Consider the following 23,025-nt stretch of genomic DNA (forward strand, 5'->3'; position numbering starts at 1 on the left):
AATCAAAAAATTTAAACAAGTCATTACCTTTAACCTTTACTCCTCGTATCTTTAAAGCCTCTTTTAATTGTCCTACATATATTTGATGTTGACTTAATTCTTGTCCCATTTCGGACGCCTCACTTACCTTCGATTCAGACACGGCAGGTTCCCGCGGTGATCAGTTTAATTCCTTTTGTCTTTGTTAGCGGTCGACCGTCCTTTGGCGTCCTCTTCCTCACGGAGTCCCTCGTTTCCAGGTCGCTGTTCGGGCGCCACGTATCCCGGCCCGCAGGATAGTCGAAGCAGGCCCTGGAGGAGGGGGTGGGAATTTGGGGAACAAGAGATACGAGAAATGGAGACAAGACAGTGCTCTGATCAAGTCTCGTTTAATGGCGGTAATGCAGTGCCTTATATACACTTGGAGGGGAAGGGGTTGGGCCAAGGCGAAAATGATCTCATAGTGGAGGCGTGGCCAGATAGGTATTGGTTTCTCTGGTCGAACGTCATGTTGCACCTGCGCTGTCAGGTAGTAATTTTCACGGGCGCGGGAAAAATGGGTGAAGAAGCAGCAGGAAGAGCGCCATCTTTTATGAGGTATTAATACAGGGAAAAAGGTAAATCTAGGGAGGAGGTAGAAGGTGGAAATGAATAGAGCTCAGGCGTTTTTAATCGTCAGTTATTATTCGCTATGGCCGGGGCGTGCAGCTCCGGACATTTAGTAGAGACGGGTTTTCACCATGTTGGCCAGGCTGGTCTCAAAATCCTGGCCTCAGGTGATCCACGTGGCTCGGCTTCCCAAAGTGCTGGGATTTACAGGAGTGAGCCCCTGTGCCCGGCGAGATGGGGGTCTTTGATTTCATGGAGATTATGCAATCCCAGAGTACAGAGGCCAAGTGGTAACACTTAACCACCAAAGACAGCAGGGACACATCAGCCATCGTATCTCCTTTTATCCCAGATAATTCTTCTTGTTCTGATGTCTATTTTATCTGATAATTAATATAGCTACTCTAGCATTCTTTTGTTTTGTATTTGCATAGTATATTTTACATCCTTTTACTTTCAACCTATCTGTGTCTTAAAATGAACTTTGTGTGGGCAGAATATATTTGATCTTTCTTATTTATCCAATCTGATACTCTGTACCTTTTAATTAGTGTGTTTTGACCATTTACAATAAGTAAGATTATTGATATGTTTGGGTTGAAATCTATCATTTTGCTGTTTTCTGTTTTTTCATGTGTTCTTAGAGGTTTCTATCTTCTCTGCTTTCTCTTTTATTCATTGAGCATTTTTATGATCCCAATATACATCCATATTTGAATTATTATTTATGCCCCTTAAAAGTAATTTAGCGTTTGCCCTATTGTTTACAGTATCTATCTTTAATTAATTAGAGTTTACCTTGAGATAACATACTGCTTCATCTCTACTACAAGGACTTTATAACAGTATATGACCATTTATTTTTCTCATGTTTTATAATATGATTGTGATACATTTACTTTTATATATGCTATAAACATGCACTGTATTGCTACTATTTTTTTTAGACTGTCAGTTGTGTTTTAGAGAAATTAGTCAAGAAAAAAAGAAAAATATTTTCTTTTACTGTCATGTGTTTCATTTCCATTCTTTTAATGTTTTGATTCAAAGAGACTATGATTTTTTGAGACCAAAATGATCTTTGGACCCCAAACTTCTACATCAGGAATTGAAGCAGTTAGCAGTTTTGCCTTCAAGTGGGTCATATTGTCGAATGCTCTTTTCATGCATGGCCAAGAAAGATACAGGAAAAATAAGTACCTCCCAAGGAAAGAGTAAATATTTGTAGAAAAAATAATACTCTACAGCTACTGACAGGGAGCAGAACAAGGGTCTAATCAACCAACTAACCCTACCCAAAGGATGCAGGCATTTCACAATGCCTGGATGAGAGCATTACAGAATTGTTATGAACCAGTGACTGCTATACCCATCTTATTCATCACCTTTGAAACATGAGTGTTACTGGGGATATTGTTTCCTCATTCAACCACTGTAGGTAGATGAACAGAAAACAGATGACTTGCCTTTTTGTTCATAGATAAGGAGAAGGCGTGCACAGGATATAGAAACTATAATGGAATTTGGGCTGAGACTGATACTGTGATGGAATGGGCTCTTTAGGGGTATCTTCCTTGGGGAATAGGTAAATATATTTTGTATGTGGAAGGGAGGGAAACAAATATTTAGACTAGGAGAAGAGATTATTCTAACGCTTAGCTTTTGTTGTATAACAAACCACAGCAAAACTTAGTGGCTTAAACAAAAGCTATGCATCATGATTCCTCTGCTCTGAGCCAGGTTGGATAGGACTAGATGGTCTAAGATAAATTCATTCACATACCTGGTGGTTGGCTTGACATGTCAGCTGGGTCAATCAGGATGACTTTGCAGAGATTCTCATCATCCAGCAGCCCAGCGCATGTTTACTCACATGACTGTTGATGCAAGGTTCCTGGGAACAGCAAGATAGCAAACCCCTTACTATGCCTCAGCTTGCATCATATTTGCTCACTGTTATTGACCAAAAGATGCTACATGGCTGTATTAGTCTGTTCTTATGCTGCTAATAAAGACATATGTGAGACTAGGAGTTTATGAAGGGAAGAGGTTTAATTGGCTCACAGTTCCACATGACTGGGGAGGCCTCATATTTGTGGTGGAGGGCAAATGAGGGACCAAGTCACATCTTACATGGCAGCAGGCAAGACAGCGAATACAGGGGAATTCCCCTTTATAAAACTATCAGGTCTCATGATACTTATTCACTATCAGGAGAACAGAATGGGAAAGACCTGCCCCCATGATTTAATTGCCTCCACCTGGACCTGCTCTTGACATGTGGAAATTATTATAATTCAAGGTGAGATCTGGGTGGGAACACAGCCAAACCATATCAACGGCTAAGCACATATTCAAGAGGGGAAGAAAATGTACTTCACCTATTGATGAAGATGGAACGTAGTCTATTGCAAATGGTCATGCATGCAAGAATAAAAAAAAGTTGTGGTCATTTTTTAGATTTTATTATTTTTCTCCATTATTAGCATCTCTCCTTATAACAAGATTTTGCATCACTGCACTTGTCATATGATTTGCAGAACCTCCCTGTAAGAGGAATGTACTTTCCCATACCACTGATAAAACTGGTTACGTGACTTTCTTTGATCAGTGTACTGTAAGCAGATATGATGTTTGCTGCACTTCAGTAGAAGCTTTAATGGCCATTACCTGATTCTACCTTTGACCATTTTTCTCCTCTACCACAAGAATAGCATGTTTCAAATTAGGGCTTTTTTAGCCTGGATTCTAGAATGAAGAAAACATACAAAGCAGAGTCATTGCTGATCTCTAGTATGAATGAAAAATAATCCTTTGTTTCATAAGCCCTTTGTGTTTTGGTGGTCATTCTTTACCACGCTGGAACCTAGAGAAAAATTAGGGTGATTGATTAGCTTCTGTTTTAATATATTTCACCGATTCCTTTTAGATGGATCTTTCCTTTTGATTTATATTTTAATTTTTTTTAACCTTCAAGTTCAGGGGTATGAGTACAGATTTGTTGCATAGGTAAACTTGTGTCATGGAGCTTTCTTGTACAGACTATTTCCTCACCCAGATATTAAGCCTAGTACCCATTAGTTATTTTTCCTGATCCTCTCCCTCCTCCCACTCTCCACCCTCTGAAATGCCCCAACATGTTTTTCTCCTCTATGTGTCCATGTGTTCTCATCAAATTGTTTCAAATGCTCATAGATATCTTAAAATGCCCTTGTTCCTATTTTCTTTTCCAGGTTTGCCCATGCCTCCTACCCAGTCACAAGTAAATTTATCAAAAGAGCTATACATGACTTGTGTTTCTTCATATTCTTTTCACTCCTAAGACCCTTACAGTCTACATTCTCCCCTGATAACTCCATCGATACAATCAATACCACTCTTGCCAAAGACATCAATGATCCCCACATGGCTGGTTCTACTAACTCAACAGCATCCATCTGAGAAAGTTGACATTTTAAACTTTCTTTGAGCAATGGAACATTAGTAGATATGATTTAAGCGGATTTAAGAAACCACTGACCTGACCTGGTTTTATTTTCTCCTTTGTTGGGCTATTGTAGGTTTTCTGTGACTTCCATGGCCACTCCCAAAAGAAGAATGTGTTCCTTTATGGCTGTAGCATCAAGGAAACCTTGTGGCAAGCAGCATGCACTGTAGGCACATCTACTATCCTAGAGGATGTCAACTACAGGGTAAGCCGCTGTAGGGAATGACACCAGATATGCTGTGTCCATATTCTTTATTCTTACCTTTAAGATCATGCCCCACTCATTTGTTAAGTTTTTTTTTTTTTTTTTGGTAAATAAGCATTTTGATTATTGTAATACAAGCAGGCTGGAGGCATGTGTAACCTCTCCTAATTTTTGTTGAATTATGACTTACTTCCTCATTGCTTTGCCTCTGTTTTCTATATGGTTTCATATTGTATAAAAGGCATGAGAACTACAGACAAAAGAACTCATCTTAATGCCTGACTTGGCAATTATTCAATTATTAACTGTGTGATTATAAGGTCATTAACATTACCTCACTGAACCACCCTTCTCCCATCTGTAAAATGAGGATAGTAAAAATACTGCCTCTCTTTCATAGCTTATGGAAGGAACAGAATGATACTGAATACAAAAGGACTTCAAATAAATAGGAAGGGATGAACAAACATAAGCCATGAAACCATCCATATTTCTCTGCCTGAGCATTCTGTAAAAAACAGAGCAGTAATCCGCTGACCATAATTCTATTTTACCTTAGTTTTAGTGATTAGAGCTCAACTGTTCCTCCATGAAACCACATAGGAAATTAGGGAGGGGTAAAGAAAAGAGTACATCTTTCCATCAGGATATAGGCAACAAGCTATTGCATAGTGAGAATCAAGAAGAAACAGAGAAGCAAAATTGCCCAAACACTAAATGAAAACTGGTCTTTGTTTACAATTTATGTAGAAAAAGTAGAAAATTATGATGGTATCTGCCTCTTCTAAGTCTGTTATTCTGGGTATGCAATTTACTATCTGCAAAATAGCTTCATTCCCAGGGTTAATGATAATATTAAGAGGTAAAAATCTACCAAATCACCATTTCACCTGGAAATACATCCCCTCTTCTCTAGCCTTCTTCACCCAGTCCATCAAAAATAGACTGCCGCTGATCAATACAACCACCCCAAGGCTTTTATAGCAGAATCAACAGTTATCCTCAATAATCTGTTTGCTGTAAGGCTCAACCAGAGTAATGATGATAAACCATAACAAGCTTAATAACTTAATCTTATTTAGGAAACTAGTTTAGTAAATTAAAGCATTCATCTGGGCAGTTCCTGTGGACCCAACCCATATAAAATGATCTCTTATGTGTGATACATCTTGAATCAAAAAAATCTACCATGGTCCAATCTTAAATGTAGAGTCAGTGTGTTTTTTACTTCTCTTTTTCCAAGAAAAGGTAATAATATTAATAGATAATTCCCTATATACACAGGAAAAGATATAAGACACAGAACCTTAAAAAAGTCTCCTGTATGAAGCTGACATGAAATAGGGCAGAAGTCAGACATTGTAGGGAATGATAGCATGGGTTCTTATTAACTGTATTTTAATTTTTGTGTATGATTCATGTTGTTTAATTAATAAATTCAAAAAATATTTTGAGGCCCAGATTAGCGTAAGCTAAGGTAAAAGGCGTAACATTACAGAGATAGGTATGCCAGTTTCTGCCTCTGAGAATAAGCACAGTGGTATTTAATAGCAATGCTGTTGAAGAGATTAATCCATCTATACATTAATACTCACCTATAAGGTCCTTTAACTGTGAATGGGTCAGTTGCCTGAGCCTCACTTTTCTCCCTTGTGAAATGAGGAAGTTATATTTTCTACATAGTTTATTACATCGAGTTTGTTGGTGCCTTGGGCTTCCTTAAAGGCAATTCATGGGCTACTATGACATATGTGGAAGTAGTGAAGTGAATATGGTTTGGTCACATCCCTTGCTTTCAACCCAAATAGCTTTGCTTTTTGGGGTCCCACATATTATATAACTCCCTCTATCACTGACACTCTAAATCTAGGACATAATGATCTGTAAATAATTATCTTAACACTGGTGATCTGCCTAAAAAGACTTGTGTATACAAATGGATCTTCTCAGAATTGAAAGGACCCACTCATTTTACAGATGGAAAAATTGAGACTCGGGGAAGAGTGTCCCTGTAAGACAGGTTAATGTTATCATCATGATATCTGCCAGTGGTCAGCAGCCTGCTGATGCTGAGAGGCTGATTCCTTCATTACCATCGAAAGTGGAACAATTCTAAACATGTTAAACTTATCTAAGAGGTTTTTTTTGGTCATTCACCCTTAGTATTGAAGAGACAATTATGCGCCCTATTATATTTCAAATCCACTCTGCAACATTTATTCAGTTTTATTAATCAACTTTAATGGTACTACTTCTAGTTATGTTGGTATAAAGAGGTCAGTGAATCCTCTCTGCAAAACGCAAATATAAAACAGAAGAAAATTTTGAAAAGCAGCCCTTTTAAGACTCTGGAAATTGACCAAATACAGATGATAAATTGAGAAGCATTTATTCTTGAAAATTGCTGGAACTTCATGTAAGAACAGCAGGGGTCTGTAACCTTTTTGACTGGGGCTGCTCGTGACTCCACTCTATTTGGTCATCAAGCAATGCAGTTTTACCAACAAAAGGACAGCCACACACACACACACACACACACACACACACAGAGCCAGAAATTTACAAGGGAGACCTTAGAAATGAGAGAGTCATAGAAAAGCTAAGATAAGCTCTCTGTAAATACATGGTGTATTAAGCCATTCTTGCATTGCTGAGGCTGGATAAATTATAAAGAAAAGAGGTTTAATTAGCTCATGTTCTGCAGGCTGTTCGGGAAGCATAATGCTGGTATCTGCTTCTGGGGAGGCTTCAGGAAGCTTCCAATCATGGTAGAAGGTGAAGGGGGAGCAGGCACTTCATATGGTGAAAAAAGAGTCAGAAAAAGAGTCAGGGGGAGGGGCCACACACTTTTGAACTACTAGATCTCATGAGAATTCACTGATTATTGTGACAACAGCACCAAGAAGATGATGCAAAACCACTCATGGGAAATCCACTTCTGTAATCTAGTCACCTCCTACCAGGCCCCACCTCTGACACTAGGAGTTACATTTCAACATGAGATTTTGGTGGGGACAAATATCTAAACTGTATCACATGGATTATGGAAAAATATGTGTCTCTTCAGAGGAGACCCAAGAGAGCCCAGTGAGAAATGAAGCCCAAAGAGACTTAAGAACTGCCACAATTTTGAATGTCTTCCCAAATCACCTACAAATCAATCAAGAGAGAGTGGAAGTCTTATGTACTCAAGATATTTGAGTACTACATTTGCCCAAATTATTGTATAATCACTATGCTAAGCAGCCACAGATGTCAAGCTAAATAATTTAAATAAGAATGTAGAAACTGTATAGAGACATCAGTGGCACACATTGCAGAAGAAAAAAGAAATAAATATTCTGCAGATTAATCCAGGAAAGTAGTTAAAAATTAAAAAACATTTAAAAAATAGAATCCAGAGATGCTAAAAAAAAAAGGTATAATCTATGATGTCCAGTTTTCAAGCAAAAATTACAATTTTGTAAAGAATCAAGAACGTGAAATCCATCCTTAGGAAACAAAGCAGTCAGTAGAAACAGAGTGGGCCAACATGGTGGATTTATAATTATTTCCAAGCAACTGTTAAAATATGTTCAAATAAGTAAAGAAAATGACGTTCAAAAGTTAATGGCAAAATATGATGACCATTACTCAATATATAAGGAACTTTGATAGAGAATTAAAAACAGAAGGAAGGAGGGAAGGAAGGAAGGAAGGAAGGAAGGAAGGAAGGAAGGAAGGAGGGAGGGAGGGAGGGAGGGAGGGAGGGAGGGAGGGAGGGAGAGAGGGAGGGAGGGAAGGAAAGAAGGAAGGAAGGAGATAGTGTTGAAAAGTATCATAATCAACATAAAAAATTCACTAGATGGGATTGTCAGCAGATTTGAGATGGCAAGATAGTAAAGAATGAATCAGTAAATTTGATGATTAATCCCAAATTATTCAATTCAAAGAACAGACAAACAAAATTAAAGAAAAGTAAAGAGCTGTAGAGACCTATAGGATAGCATAAAGCATATCAACCAACATGTAATGGGAGGCCCAAAAGGAGGGGAAAATAAATGTGTAAAAAAAAATTTGAAGATATAATGAGAGGAGAAGATAATATAGGAGGAACAAAACATATATGAGACATATAGAGACAAACAACAAAATGGCAAATGTAAATCCAAAAATATCAATGATGACATTAAATACGAATGAACAAACCCTTCATTCCAAAGGCAGAGGTTGTAAGACCAGATTTTAAAAATAGGATCAAGTGTATATTGTGTATAAATGACATGCTTTTGATTCAATAATGCAAACAGGTTGAAAGTTAAAAGATGCAAAAAGATACACCATGCAAATGGTAACCATAATAAAGATGATTATATTGACATAAGACAAAATATACATTAAAAGAAGAAATATTACTAGGGCTAAGGGTGCAATTCATAATACTGAAAGAAATAGTTAATCAGCAAGGTATAACAATTATAAATGTATGTGAATATATATACTCTGAAATACAAGAAGAAAAAATTGAAAGAAGGCATTTAAAATTTAATAATAATAGTTGAATATTTTAGTAATCTTCTCTCAGTAAGTGATAGAATAATCAAACAGAAAATTAGTGTAGAGAATACCTGATCTAACTTACATATAACAGTTCTTTTCAAAACAAAAGAATATATATTCTTTTTGAGTGCCCATCAAAATTTCTCCAGCATAGACCCTATAATAGGCTATAAAATAAATCTCAATATATTTTAAGGGATGGAAAACATGCACAGAATATTCACCTACACAACAGAATTAAATTATAAATTAACTTTCATAAGAAATCTGGGATATCTGTGAATATTTGGAAATTAAACAATGTGTATCAAATTAACTTATGGATTGAAGGGGAAATCCAATGGGTAATTAGAAAATATCTTTAAGTGAATAAAAATAAAAACTCAATATATCAAAATTTATAGTACGCAGCAAAAATAGTACATAGAGGGAACTTTGTAATTTAGAATATTTAGAAATGCAGAAAGATCTAAAATCAGTAATCTAAGCATCCACATTCAGAAACAAGAAAAAGAAGTGCAAATAAATCCCTAAGTATAGGAAAGAACAAAATAAAAGCCAAAGTAAAATCAATGAAATAAAAATCAAATGAACAATAGAGCATCCATAAATAACATGCTTTTTATTCAATAATTCATAGTTTGATTTCTTAAAATGATTCAACAAAATGATCATCATTTAGCTAGACAGACAAAGAAAAGAAAGAAGATACAAGTTACCAAAATTGGGATTGAAGGAAGGGACATCACTACAAATCTTACAAAGTAAAAAAGAGTATCATTAACAACTAAATGCCAACAAGTGAATACATTCTCAGGAGAACACAGACTACAAAAACTGATTCAAGGAGACATGGACAATCTGATGAGGTTTATTTTAAGTGGAAAAAAGTAGAATTAGTAATGAAAACTCTTCCCACAAATGGAAGTTTGGGCCCAAATGGCTTTGTTGATACATTCTATCAACCTCTTAAGAACAAAATAGTGCTACTCATAAAAACATCCTTTCATAAAATAGAGGAGACACACTTGCCAACTCATTTGTGAGGCCTGTGTTACTCTGATACCAAAGCCAAAATGGGGACATCACAAGAAAAGACAGCTCCAGCCTAATACTTGTTATAAACAGACAATAAATTATTACTCAGTGCTGAAAAGGAATGAGCTATCAAGCCATGAAGAGACATGGAAAAACCTTAAATGGATATTACTAAGTTAAAGAAAACAACCTGAAAAGGCTACATACTGTGTTTCCAGCTGTATGACATTCTGGAGAAAGCAAAACTATGGAGACTAAAAAGATCGGGGTTGCCAGGAATTTGGAAGGAAGGAGGGATAAATAGGTAGAGCAGAGGGGACTCTTAGGGCAGTAAAACTACTTTAGATAATACTGTACTATTGAGGACACATCATTATACATTTTTTCAAACCCGTAAGATGTACAGAACCAAAAGTGAAGAGAATCCTCATGTAAACTATAGACTTTGAGTGATGATGTTTCAATGTAGGTTCAGCAGTTACAATAAACCTACTACTCTGGTGAGGGATGTCAATGATTGGGAGTCCATGCATGGACAGGAGTCGGGGGCATATGGAAAATCTCTGCATCTTCCTTCTCAGTTTCGCTGTGGACCTAAAGCTGCTTTAAATAAAGCCTTTATAAAAGAAAGAGAGAGAGAGAGAGAGAGAGAAACACAACCTACGGAAGAAAAAAATAGTTTCACTTAAGTAAAAAAGGTGAAGTCACTTAAACAATGTAAGAGTAAACTTTTGCAACATAGTACGCTAATGATAAATTAAAACTATTTGCAAGTATTATTGATCACTTTACTTGTAGGATATAGAAACAATATATTTACGTCTATTTGACCAGACCCCCAGGGCTCTGGACTAGCAGATTCTATTTATTTTAGCAAATAATTATGTAGTACCCTCTATGAGCAACATACTGCTCGATGTGTAGGGATTTTCCTCTGAGTAAGACACAGACCTGCCCTCATGGAACTTCTAGGCTTCTGGGGAGATAGAAAATAAACAACTAATATATACACAATAATTCAGTTGTAATTGTAATGAGCATTTTGAAGGAACAAATAGATTGAGTGATTATAGGAAGGGAGGGACAATGGTAGATAGGATGAAATCAATTAGGAGACAATTGTAGACACTCAAGTGAAGACAACATTAGCATTCTATCTCCCTTTTTTTAGATGATCTGTAAGTCTGGAGGCTATGTAGGGATTTAGAGATCATAGTAAATTATATTAATAATTATGCTAATATATTTATATAACATAATTTATAAGATAATTAATAATTATAGTTAACAGTTACATTTAACATGAGGACAGTAAGTACCAGAGATAGTAAGAGATTTGCTCAATGTTCTAGAAATTAACAAAACTACATCTCTTTAAAAAGAATTCTTTCATTTATATTCTCATTAACTTGTTATGCTTCTCTACTTTCTCCCTGTAATTTGTCTAAAAGCCTAAGGTTTCACTATTGTTTAATGTATGTAATTTTTTATATTATGTGTTAGTTTATGCATATTCCGCCAACACTAAAATGAGAGAATCCTTCTTGTTAATGTCATAAAAGTTCTGGGACTAAGTGCAGTATTTCTGCTGACTCAGGACTGTGTATACTATCAACTCTGAGTCATTGTCCTCTGGGGAGGAGGTCCAGTGGCTGGAAGATCCCTTTCTGTCAATCGAGGTGTCAAGTGTCTAGAGATGCCTTCTAAATGGAGGTTAAGTAGTCATAAATAAAGTATTTTTACCCCAAGAAAAGGTGGAATATAGAACCCAGAGAGGATGGATTTTCAAGAGTTTTGTAATTGATCAAGCCTCAGATTTTTGGCTTAGAAGATGAGACGAAAAGTTCATTTTGGCAATTATACACTCTTAGGAAAGAAGTGAACTATGTGTGCTTCTTCTCTAGAATCATCACTGGCCCCTTTGGCCTTGTGAAATAAGTGAACAGTCCCAAGTATGACCCTGCTAAGTAACAGTGAGGCTGGATGTAGTCTGTAAATTTCAAGTCCCTGTGAAATCTGAGGCTTTCCATAGTCTCAACTCTTTCATGTATGAGGCCAAGTGTATGTGTGCAAGCCTTGGTCCATAGCAATGCAGAAAAGTGGAATTGAAAGATTATGGAGTTGGCCAGTTGGTATTTGGATTCCTTTCCAGCAACTTTATAGTTTTCTGGACTTCAGCTATTTATTTCTAACTTTTTTTTTTTTTGTGATGCAGTCTCACTCTGTCTCCCAGGCTGGAGTGCAGTGGCACGATCTCGGCACACTGCAACCTCCGTCATCTGGGTTCAAGCGATTCTCCTACCTCAGCCTCCTGAGTTGCTGGGATTACAGGTGCCTGCCACCACACCCAGCTAATTTTTGTATTTTTAATAGAGACAGGGTTTCACCATGTTGGCCAGGTTGATTTTGAACTCCTGCCCTCAGGTGATCCACCTGCCTCAGCCTCCCAAAGTGCTGAGATTACAGGCATAAGTCACCGCTCCTGGCCTATTTCTAACTTTTCTTAGCCTGTTTCCTTATCTGCAAAATGATTTTTTAAAAGTGATAGTCATTTCTTAGGGTTAATAAATTATTTAAAGTAACAAGTGTTTTATAGATAGACAATGTTGAGAAGCTATTTTTATGATGACTATCCCTAGTCACCCACAACTAATCATAGTTTGATTTTTTTTAAATTGTAGACTCTTCCCAAAATCCTTGATAAACTAGCACCAGCATTCACAATGAGCAGCTGCAGCTTCCTTGTGGAGAAATCTCGAGCCTCCACGGCCCGGGTGGTGGTGTGGAGAGAGATGGGGGTGTCCAGAAGCTACACCATGGAAAGCAGCTACTGTGGTTGCAACCAGGGCCCCTATCAGGTATGTGAGACTGCAGGACACCCATGCTTTCTGTCCAGCAGCAATACATAGAAATTACAGACAGCTTGTTCCTGCTTTCTCGCCTAAAAGGGAGAGAAGGCTCCAAATAGAGTCTGGTCCTGCTCCCTTGCCTTGAAAAACTGGTTCAACAATTGCTTTCACCTGCAGGATCATCTATGTTGATCCTGGAAGCAATGAGTGCATGCTTTCCAATTTAGTTCTTCAATCAGCTGCCCTCACCAGAAAGCAGCAAGGAGCCTTTGACGTGCATCCCCAACTTTTACAGAACCTCTGCCTGCCTGACTCTGTTTTATGCACAAAATTCTTGCCTTCTGCAGCAAGTGGACTAGTTCTATATACATCATAAAGAGCATAGGTCAGTCTGTAGATATTGATGGTACATATATCTATTGTGTTTCCATCTTCTGTGCTGATCTAAATCTGTAGCTCTCTTTGTTATCCTGCTGTCTCCAGAGCACACAAAAGTGTGTGCACGGCGTGGGTCTCCCAGAATGAGTGGGTTTCAGACTCATATGCTAGCGTTGAGAGAAAGTGCTCTTGTATAAATCACATTCTTTCTACAGCTATATTAACTGCATGAGCAGCTGGATAGCTGCTACAGCAGGCTGTTCTGGCTGCTTTTCCCACTCCCCCATAGAGAAGCATAAATAAAGGATATTTTGACAGTGCCAGGGTAATAGACTCTTGTAAATTTCTTAGGCAAGCTGACAGACTGCTCCTCAGTGACTTCCATTCAACCCCAAGAATACCTGGACCTCACCAGCATTGAGCTCATTGTGTTAGCTTTGATAGTCTCCTGGAACAGCTAGGAAGCACTTGGCACCTAGGCAATCCCGAGCTTGTAGAAATCTGTTAGTTACCGAGGAGAGTACAGGGTGTGACAGGCGATGCACATTATCTAACTTCTCACATGGTCGAAGATTTTTTTTAACTCAGGGCTATCAAACCACCCATGTTGACTATTAATTCTGTCAAATAGCCACTTAGTCTAAAGACTTGCTTCAAATAATTGTTTTGTTACTGAATTAATAAATTCTTAGACTGAATTAATCCTATTCACCCACATTAATGTAAATGAAGAATAAGAAGAGCTGAAATCATTGGATGAGCATGAGATTGGTCATCAAGAGATCTCACTCTTTCACTTACCAGCAGTGTTGAAAGCTACTTACTTCTAGGAACCTATTTTTTTTTCATATATCAAATGCAGATTTTAATAAGGACTCCTTTTATCCTACCATACAAGATTTTGTAAGGACTAAAAGAAAACATATATGTGAATGTACTTGGAGGTTATATAATCAGGAATCTGTTCACTCCCTTGTTCTTCAAAGCATATAAGATTGGAAAAAAAGAAAACTTGAAATATTGTGACTTTCAGGCCTTATGGACATAGGTTTTGTCTCTCTCTGTGTATGTGTCTTGATGGGAAGGGGCCTGTCATTTGTTTTAAGGACAACTCCATGTAACTCTTCAGAGATTTATTGGCTTCGTGACTTTCATTGAGTTTGTTTCTCCAAGCACCAGTTCAAACTAACAGCTTCTAGTCACATAAGTATCAACGATGGCATTGGAAACTCAGAGCTGGAAACTCAGAGTCCTCTGGAGCTGTTTGAAAACTAAATGACTCATCGGTCCAGGCCCTCACCAACTCTCTACCATGCAGTGTACATAGAGGCTGTTGGAGAGTACAAAGAATGTAAGGGCTCGCCCAATGGATGGCCTTCAGGTATTGGCACAGCATTTATCCCGTGAAATTTTCCAAATGGCTTTTGCATGGAAGGAAGAATGGAGAGAGAACTGGCTAGAGAAAGCCCTAATAGTGCCAGACCTGGTTTTGGTTTAACAATCCCATTCTCTATATGAAACACCTCTCCGAATGTATTAGTTTTCTCCTTCTCTTTGTTTTCCTGTCCTTACAAACATTGTTGAGTAACTGAGCAGAATCACAGGCAGTAAGCAAGGGCATGGTGAGTAATGTTACATATGGGAGGGCCCACCCCATGGGAAGGAAGCCAGTCCGGAGTTGGGTGTTTTGGTGATTTTTGTGTGAGGTACACAATGCAGTCTATGAGCTATAAAGCAGCATAGAAATTTCCATCCTGAACATATTGCAAATGCTTTTTGTACATTGGGAAGCTGAGTCCCAGTTGAGTCTTGAGGTTATTATTCTAAGGTCATCTTTCCATTTTTTGTTTAGTGTTACCATTTATTCAAAAGATGGAGGATACTTAAATACACCCGTGAGGGGCATTCTTTCCTTCCTTCATACGAATATAAATATTTTTGCAGTTTCTCTGGTTAATGCAGCTTTAAAGTAGCTCCAATCATTTCTCCCCCAGCACACTAAGTACCTGATTTGTTAGTATTGAGATGAAATATAATTTCTTACAGTGACATTTATATTGGAACTACATTAAAGAACATAAGCTATTACCTTAAAATAATGATTATTAATATGATATTTTCTCTTCTATTTTCCAGTCTATAGTTGGCTAATTAGAAAAAAAATTATCCTGCTTTTGTTTCTTTGGGATACAGTCTCTGTTGCTAAGTCATACACTTAGATCTATAACTTGTATTTAATGTGGAAATCCCACCCACTGAGAGATTTACTTTACCTATTAGGGACGGGCCCAAAGCTATTGAGGCTGTTGAAGAAAAAGCCAAAATGGAATGATGCATCCTTTGGGGGTTCGTTTTTTTTAGAGGCATCCAGTCTATGTGGACAGCTGTGGGCTTTATACTGAGTGTTTGTGACCTGAGGTCACATATGTGGTGTGTTTGCATACACAAAGGCATGTGGCTGGGCCCCAGGGGTTGCTGGTAGCTTAGGAGGAGGATGTGAGTCCCTCTACCCAAGCAGGCTGTCGACTTACTCCTTGCAACATTGCTAACTTGGACAGCAAAGTGGATCTTAGAGAAGGACAGAAGATGGTAACTCAGCTGAGGTTTGAAGAGTGACTCAACCTGTGTTTAAATTCTCTACCTGCAAGTTACATCCTTGTATTGTGGGACCTTCCTGCAGTGCATCCACTCTACCACCCACAAGGGCTCCTTTAATAACACAAATCTATTCAAGTCACAGTAATGCCCATAATCCTTCTAAGTATCTTTGTGTCTCGATAAAATTCAACTCCTCATCGTCATGAGTAAGGCCTTTTACAATCTCTTCTTTCATTTTTTTATACTCAATGCTTAGTATAGTATAAAGTAGGTATTAAAAATGATGGCTGACAAGTGAGTAAATAAGTGAACAAGTAAATGAATGGCAATTTCCAAGCCCTTAAATGATTATCCTCACTGTCCTTGGGTAAGTAGAAAAAGAGACAAAATTATTGTTGTCCACATGTGATCAGATGCCATTCTAAAATGGAGATTTTAAGAGACGTTGCAATGGGCAGAGATGGAAAATGTGTGGGTGAAAGAAGAAAAGACACAAGAATGCAGGGTTGAGACCTCTCAGACCTGCCACTAGATATGATTTGAGAGCACCCAATGGATTATATCCCAGAGTAAGGCAATTCTAGTTCAGGTGTGGAATCTCTTATGGCCACATTCTAATAACAGATGATAATTAGGCAGAAAGAATTCCATCCATACACATAGTAGATGCTGTGGTCCACCCTTGAGATCCCTCCTTAGGACCCAGGCACTCATTTCCCCTGGTTGTTCACAGCTGTGTCTATAACCAGGAATTGCTTGTAACGAAAGGACCTCATCTTGCCCAAAAGGTATGGCTCCTCCCTACCTGCAGCCTACATCCAATAGCTGATCTGTGGGGATACAAAAACCTTATCTCTTTGCCTCAGTTGGGGTGACTCCAAAGGGCCATTCCAGCTCTAGATCTCCCTATAGGATTAGCTGGCACCTCTGTTGCAATTCCCTTGTAGTTCAACCTCCCCTTCTGCCCAACCTTGTTTCCCTAGTAACTCACAGGTATTGTTACAGTAAGCACTCCCCAAAAGTCCTTCTATATGCAAATCTCAGCATCTCCGAGGCTGTTTCCTGCTGTAAACAACTTAAAACAGTATTTCAAAAAGGCTTAGATTAGAAAACACGCATGCTGGAAATAGGCACTTAAATTATTGGAGATGGTTTAGTGCGGATTAATTTCATATAGGAAATTCAATCATTGGAACACCCAGTGGCCCTTCATTCACTCCACTTGCCTTAGCTGTTTAGGGAACAAAGCGCTCTACTACAGAACTAGAGATTGCAGATCAGAGCAGGGTTTCTTGCAGTAGCCCAGACTGTAGGCTGGATATATTTATTTTCTGTAGCTGCCATAACAGATTACCACAACCTGGATGGCTTAAAACAACATAAATCTGTTTGCTCACAGATCTGGAAGATAAAAGCCTGAAATCAAGGTGTTGACAGTGCTATGTTCTCTGTAAAGGCAACTGTTTCATTCATTTCTTTGAGTTTCTTGTATTGCCAGAAATCCTTGGTGTTTTTTGGTTTGTCAATACATCACTACAATTTCTTCCTTTATCATCACATGGCCTTCTCTACTTGTGAGCCTCTATCTCTGTGTCTCCCCTCTTCTTCTTATAAGGACACCAGACATATTGGAATAAGAGCCCACCTTACTCCAGGATGACCTCATCTTAACTTAGTTAATTATATTTGTAGTGACCCTATTTCCAAATAAGCTCATATTCTGACATTCTGATAAGGAGATAAATTTGGGCGTTGGGCAAGATACCATTCAACCTAATAAACTGGGTCACACAAGAAAATATAAAATTCTTTCCAAGAATTAGGGAAGGTTTTTATTTCTGTCTCCATATTGCCATGCGGTGAAGCCCTAAATGTGTTATAACAGTTCTCATATTCTCTCTACCTCATGTTGAGGAAAATGAAAAGTTTCAGACTTTCTTGGAACATCTTAGAAGATAAATTTGAGACTCATGGCATGTATGAGTGCTGATTAAGGCTGCTCCAGTGTTATAATACACAATGTGAAGGTAGCAATAATGATAACAAACACGTCTATCATACTTATTGTGTGCTAAGCCCTTTACATCTCTTAAATTACTTCATGTCTGCTATTGTACAACAAAGCACTACAAAATCAGTTTTATTATTATTCTCATTATTACTATTTTACAAATGAGGCCACTGAGACAGAGAGGTTAAGTAACTTGCTCAAGGTCCCACAACTAGAAGTTTTCGAGCCAGAATTTGAAGCCAGACAGATAAGTTGCTGGGATCTTTGCTTTTACTTCATGCTTTCTGCCTAGTAGAATGTGGTTGGTAAAAGGGGCAGAAGACCCACCTTCCGCACTTGGCTGTCATTAAGCAGCTCTGCAGCAACAGGTGAGCCACTTAACCTCTCTGGGTCACAGTTTTCTTATTTATAATAGGAAGACAGAATTGGAACTAAAAGATAGGTATGGTTTCTGCTACATTATGTTGACCAAGTCTAACTTTGCTGGGTATCCAAGGGACTTATGGATCACCCAGACCAGGGTGACCCAGTGTAATGTTGAAGCCCTTAAAAATCTTCTGCAATTTTTCTTGAGTATGCATGTTTTTCTAGGAAGAAAGCGCTCTGCTTTTAGCACGAATTAGCTAGTTGTCAAGTGACTTTGGCTGTTCTATCCACTATTTCCCTTCTCCTTTTCATTTTATCCTGGCTGGTCTTTATTTCACCTTTCCAGAGTATCCAAAGAGGGCTGAGAAGAATGTAACACACGAAGTGGCAGATTTCCATCAGCAGGGGGAATAAGGAGCAGAGTAGACCTTCAGTGAAACAGCCAATTTGTTTATATTAGGGAACCTCCTAGGTTGCTTCTTTTTCTCATTTCACTTCCTCTTGACTTCTCTCCTTGTCTCATCAGACAACCATTGCTCTCACACAGTTCTTTGGACTTGCACAGCCCAGATGGGACACTTCTCCTCCATAAGAGTGTCCTGAGCTGCAGAATTGCCTCTGTATCAGGATACACACACACAAACACACACACACACACACACACACACACAGATTCTTTCTCTCCAACACACAGCTATATGTATATATCATACATATATACACAAACATGCATCCATATCAATGGTTTTTAATCATAGATATATACAAGAAAGCAGAGTTTTTTGTTTAGTACGGGCTCCTGCATCAGATGTAGAGTTCCAGGGAGAGCTCTACATTTCACAGTTGTGACCTTGAGACAGTTCCTGACTTTTATGAGCTTTAGTGGTAAACATGGTATTCCTCATAGTTCCTACTTCATGGAGATGCTGTAAAGACTGAACGAGCTACTGCCTATAAGACGTTTATCACCATTTTCATAGTAAAAACTCAATACATGTTTACTGTTTGTATTTTTATTGATTATTAGGATCATTAATGGTGGTTTTATTTTTCTATTTTAGATAAAGACACTTAGGCTCCAACTCTTAACCATAATCATCTTATTCCAACTTTCCTAATTAGAAACTTTGGGGTCTGAGATTAAGACTCTGAGATTTTATGAAGTGTAATATGCAGCCAGGGTTGAGAACCACAGATTTTGGCTTTCATAGACACTAATATCCATATACCTATATTTATAGGCTTAGCTACATCCAAGTAATGTCTGTATGTATCATTTAGACATTTCCTTTATTATCCACTCATTTATTCTATCTATGAAAGTTCCTGTGCTACATAATCTATATTATAGTTAATTTGTATGTGAAGTCCCAGAAAAGGGAAGGGGAAGAGGACAATTAGTGAGCCTTCTTCTAGGAGAAGAGAAAGAAAGGCATGAGGAGTTGAGGCAGGGCAGGAAACAGATTTAAATTTCCCCAAGATTGCTGAATTTAAAAGTCTATTCTAATTATGAGCACAATGCAAAAATATTTTAGATCACTATTCTCAGAATCATTTTTACAGGTAACCTATAAAGGAATATAATTTTGATCTTTGAATTGGGGGAGGAGGTGTCTTACTTTCATTAATGTAATCTGAGGAGAGTTTGAGGACCACCTCAAACTTAATGTGCATGAGAATCACTTGGGGAATTTATAAATTGCAAATGTTTAAATTGCAAGAATGTCTGAACTCTGTGTCCCGAGATTTCTTGATCTGGGGCATGGTCCAGGAATCTACATTTTTGCAAGTGTCCCTGGACATTCAGAGCCTAGCTCCCAGAAACCAGTTACTGAGAGACTGAGGCAGGATAGTCAGACCAGATGTAAACGGTAAGATGTTTTGAGACAAGTTTTTGTTTTTCTTCTCTTGCTTCTGATCTTCTTTGGGATAGAAAATTTCCAATGGCTTTTGTCACGAAGTCTCAAAGTCTATTCCTGCTCCCACTTTTACTTTTTTTTTTCTTCATCCATGCTTTTAGGTAATTAGCTTAATTCTACTACAAGAAACTGTCTAATATCCCATTGAGAGTTTAAAGATGTCTTTGTTTCTTTGTTTTCTCTAGCTCCTGGGACACTCCCAGGTCAGGGTATTTTAAATCGGTATCTTTGAACAATCTTCTTATGTGGACTTTCAAGAGTTTAAGAACAGATACATACAAAATTATTTGTTTGCTATGTATAAGTTTTCTGGGGAGAATACCTGTATTTCTAAAGTTATTCTTAAAAGGGTGAGCAACGCCTCCAAAAAGATGAAGAGATCATGCCCTAACTTACTGATTCCAGGATCTCTAGAGGGTCCTTTACAGTCTCCTAGTTTTTGCTCTTAAATCAGCTCCAGAAGTGCTTGGCTTGACTTTGTGAAAATCAAATGGAGGCTTTAAATCCCTGACTGTTTCTGCCTACTTATCAATTAGCACAAGAACAATGAAGCATCTCATTAAATGTGTATTGGATTAAGCAGTCTAAATCTTCTGTGACTGCATGGGATGCTAATCTTCTTAGGATGCTCTGTCTCACAAGTGGTGGTATAGGCCCTGGAGCAGAGCATCAGCAGTACTTGGGATTTGTTAGAAATGCAGACTCCCAGGCCCCTACTGAATCTGCATTTTAACCAGATCTCCAGGTGGTCCATGTTTCCCATAAATTTGAGAAACATGGATTTTGAACACCCTTGGTCAAAGAGGTGAGATAGATTGGAAAGAGTGAAGGGTCAAGCATAAGAAGTTGGGGAACTCCAACTTTTCTGTTAAGGCAAGGATATTGTTCCCAGAAATATTTTTAACAACAATGAGATGCTGTATATATCATAAATATGATTTAAAAGTTGAAAATAAGTAATTCCTAGTATGAGATACTTTGTTGATCTATGCCAACATTTTAATGCTACATAAACTGTTTGTTTTGTTTTATTTTCACTCCCATATTCTCTAATACCTTTCCCTTCTCAAAGTCTTGGAAAAGAGGACAATTTTCCAATTGCCTGTTTTGCCATTGGAATGCCATTTTATTTCTTTGTAAATACAAATATGAAATCCAGATGCTGCTGGGCACGATGGCTCATGCCTGTTATCCCAACAATTTGGGAGGCCGAGGTGGGAGGATAGCTTGAGTCCAGAAGTTTGAGACCAGCCTGGGAAATATAGGCAGACCCATCTCTACAAAAAAAGTTTAAAATCAGCTGACCATGGTGGCAAGTGCTTGCAGTCCCAGCTACTTGGGAGGGTGAGGTTATAGTGAACTGAGATCATGTCACTGCACTCCCAGGCAACAGAGCAAGACTCTGTCTCAAAGAAAAAGAAAACAAGGAAAAAAAAAAAAAAGAAAGCAAGCCAGATGCTAATCTATCATTTTAGTAGAAATACTATTTGGGCCATTTATGTTGACACTCTGTCCTTCCTTATTAACCACAATTCAAGTGATACCTTGCTGTTGTCTTTTTTGTTTTGTTTTTAAAAAACTGCTTCGGATATGACCTCAAAGCACATTATGAGCAGTTTATTAACTCACTGCAGTCTTAATTATGTAGTAAAATATTGTCCTCATTCTGTTGCCCTCAGTTCTATAATGTCTGTCAGCATCATGATAGAATATTAAAAGGAATTAAATAAAAATCAAGAGGCAGAGATGCTAATAAGGCTGCCAGCAGGGATCTTTCCTGGGATTAGAAAAGCCCTGAGAACCATGAAATTTAAATGCCCATTGTAGAAAATTGTTCCTTCCATGTAAAATGAGGAGGAAATCTGGCACTTGGGATAATCCTATGAGCCTCAAAGGACCTATGATCTTTTAAAAATAATTTGGTTTCAAATGACCAAGAAGAAGAAAAGATGGTTTATCTCTGTAAATCTTACTCTCCCATGTGACTGTTGTAAATGCAATAAGCCAGATACTCTTAAGGAACAGACAAACAAAATCAAAGAAAGCATTGACTTAATCCAGAGTTTTATTTATCTTGTAGCGTAGGGAAAAAGGATGGACTCAATCTGGGATGCTTGGAGTAGCATTTCCATACTGAGAAGGGCAGAGTCCAGGATATGAAGAGTTGTCATGGGGTATTCTCTCTGTATAAAATGGAGTGGATCCCAAACCATAATATCCTCTTTGACTGTTGATACCAGTGGGCTGGGGGAGGTCCCCAAACACTGGAAGGACCTTGACCCCGGCTGTTGTCCAGGCTTTTGACATCATCGTGAGAAGGAATTCAAGGATGAGTCAGAAAATAGGGAAAGTACAGATATTTATTGCAAAGTGAAAAGTACACACTCAAGAAAGGGGAGTACAGGCACATTCAAGAGAGAGTCATGTGCAAAGGCATTTGCAGCTGCTACTTTTATGGCTTTCTTTAATCAAGGGGTAGAACATTCGTAAAGATTCCGGGAAAAAGTGGGGATTTCTCAGAACTGTGATGCCACCCATTTTTACACCAAATGTGGGTGTTCCCCGAACTGTCATGGTGCCCATGAATGTTAGTACGTTAATGAGCATATAATGACATTCTAGGAGAAACCTAAGTCAAATCCAGCACCACGTTGGATCTAGTCGGTCTTAGCCAGCTTGGTCCACAAACTCTTTTTCAGGGTCTTTTTCAGCCCCAGCTTGTGCAGCTATTTCAACAGTTTCCTTTTGCTAGTTGTGTTTTTATGGGATTTTGGGGGTGTCACTTTTCTGGCTGGAAATCTCTGTGGCTGGAGGTGCATTTGCCCAAGGTTTGCTTGGGCTCTCTGGGCTTGTTCCGTTCACTTGACCTGGCAGGCTGGACTTGGCTCCTGCTACTGGCCTGGATCTATGCCTGCCAAGGGAGGGTCAGGCATGGAGCGGTGAGGGGTGTGTGAGCAGCATGTGGTCTGGCTGTTGCAGTCAGACATGCTGGCTGATGCTGTAGGGTGGGCGGCTCCAGGTGCTGGCATGGACACTGGCTCTTGGTG

General features: G+C 38.4%; 1 protein-coding gene across 5 annotated transcripts in view; it reads left to right on the top strand.

The window, feature by feature from the left end:
* Positions 1-23,025, top strand: part of AGBL1 (AGBL carboxypeptidase 1) — an 857,161-nt gene that overhangs the window by 487,581 nt on the left and 346,555 nt on the right. For 4 of the 5 annotated variants that reach the window (XR_013395946.1, XM_077940232.1, XM_015142961.3 and 1 more), the window contains exons 20-21: positions 4,149-4,280; positions 12,539-12,715. Coding sequence is in view for 4 of the 5 variants with exons in the window: in XM_077940232.1 (XP_077796358.1) it covers positions 4,149-4,280; positions 12,539-12,715 (309 nt within the window). In the remaining variant the exon portion in view is untranslated. The remainder of the gene's footprint in view (positions 1-4,148; positions 4,281-12,538; positions 12,716-23,025) is intronic. The other variant, XM_077940234.1, reaches the window with a different exon arrangement.

Source organism: Macaca mulatta, chromosome 7, assembly GCF_049350105.2.
Source record: "Macaca mulatta isolate MMU2019108-1 chromosome 7, T2T-MMU8v2.0, whole genome shotgun sequence".
Taxonomy (NCBI): domain Eukaryota; kingdom Metazoa; phylum Chordata; class Mammalia; order Primates; family Cercopithecidae; genus Macaca; species Macaca mulatta.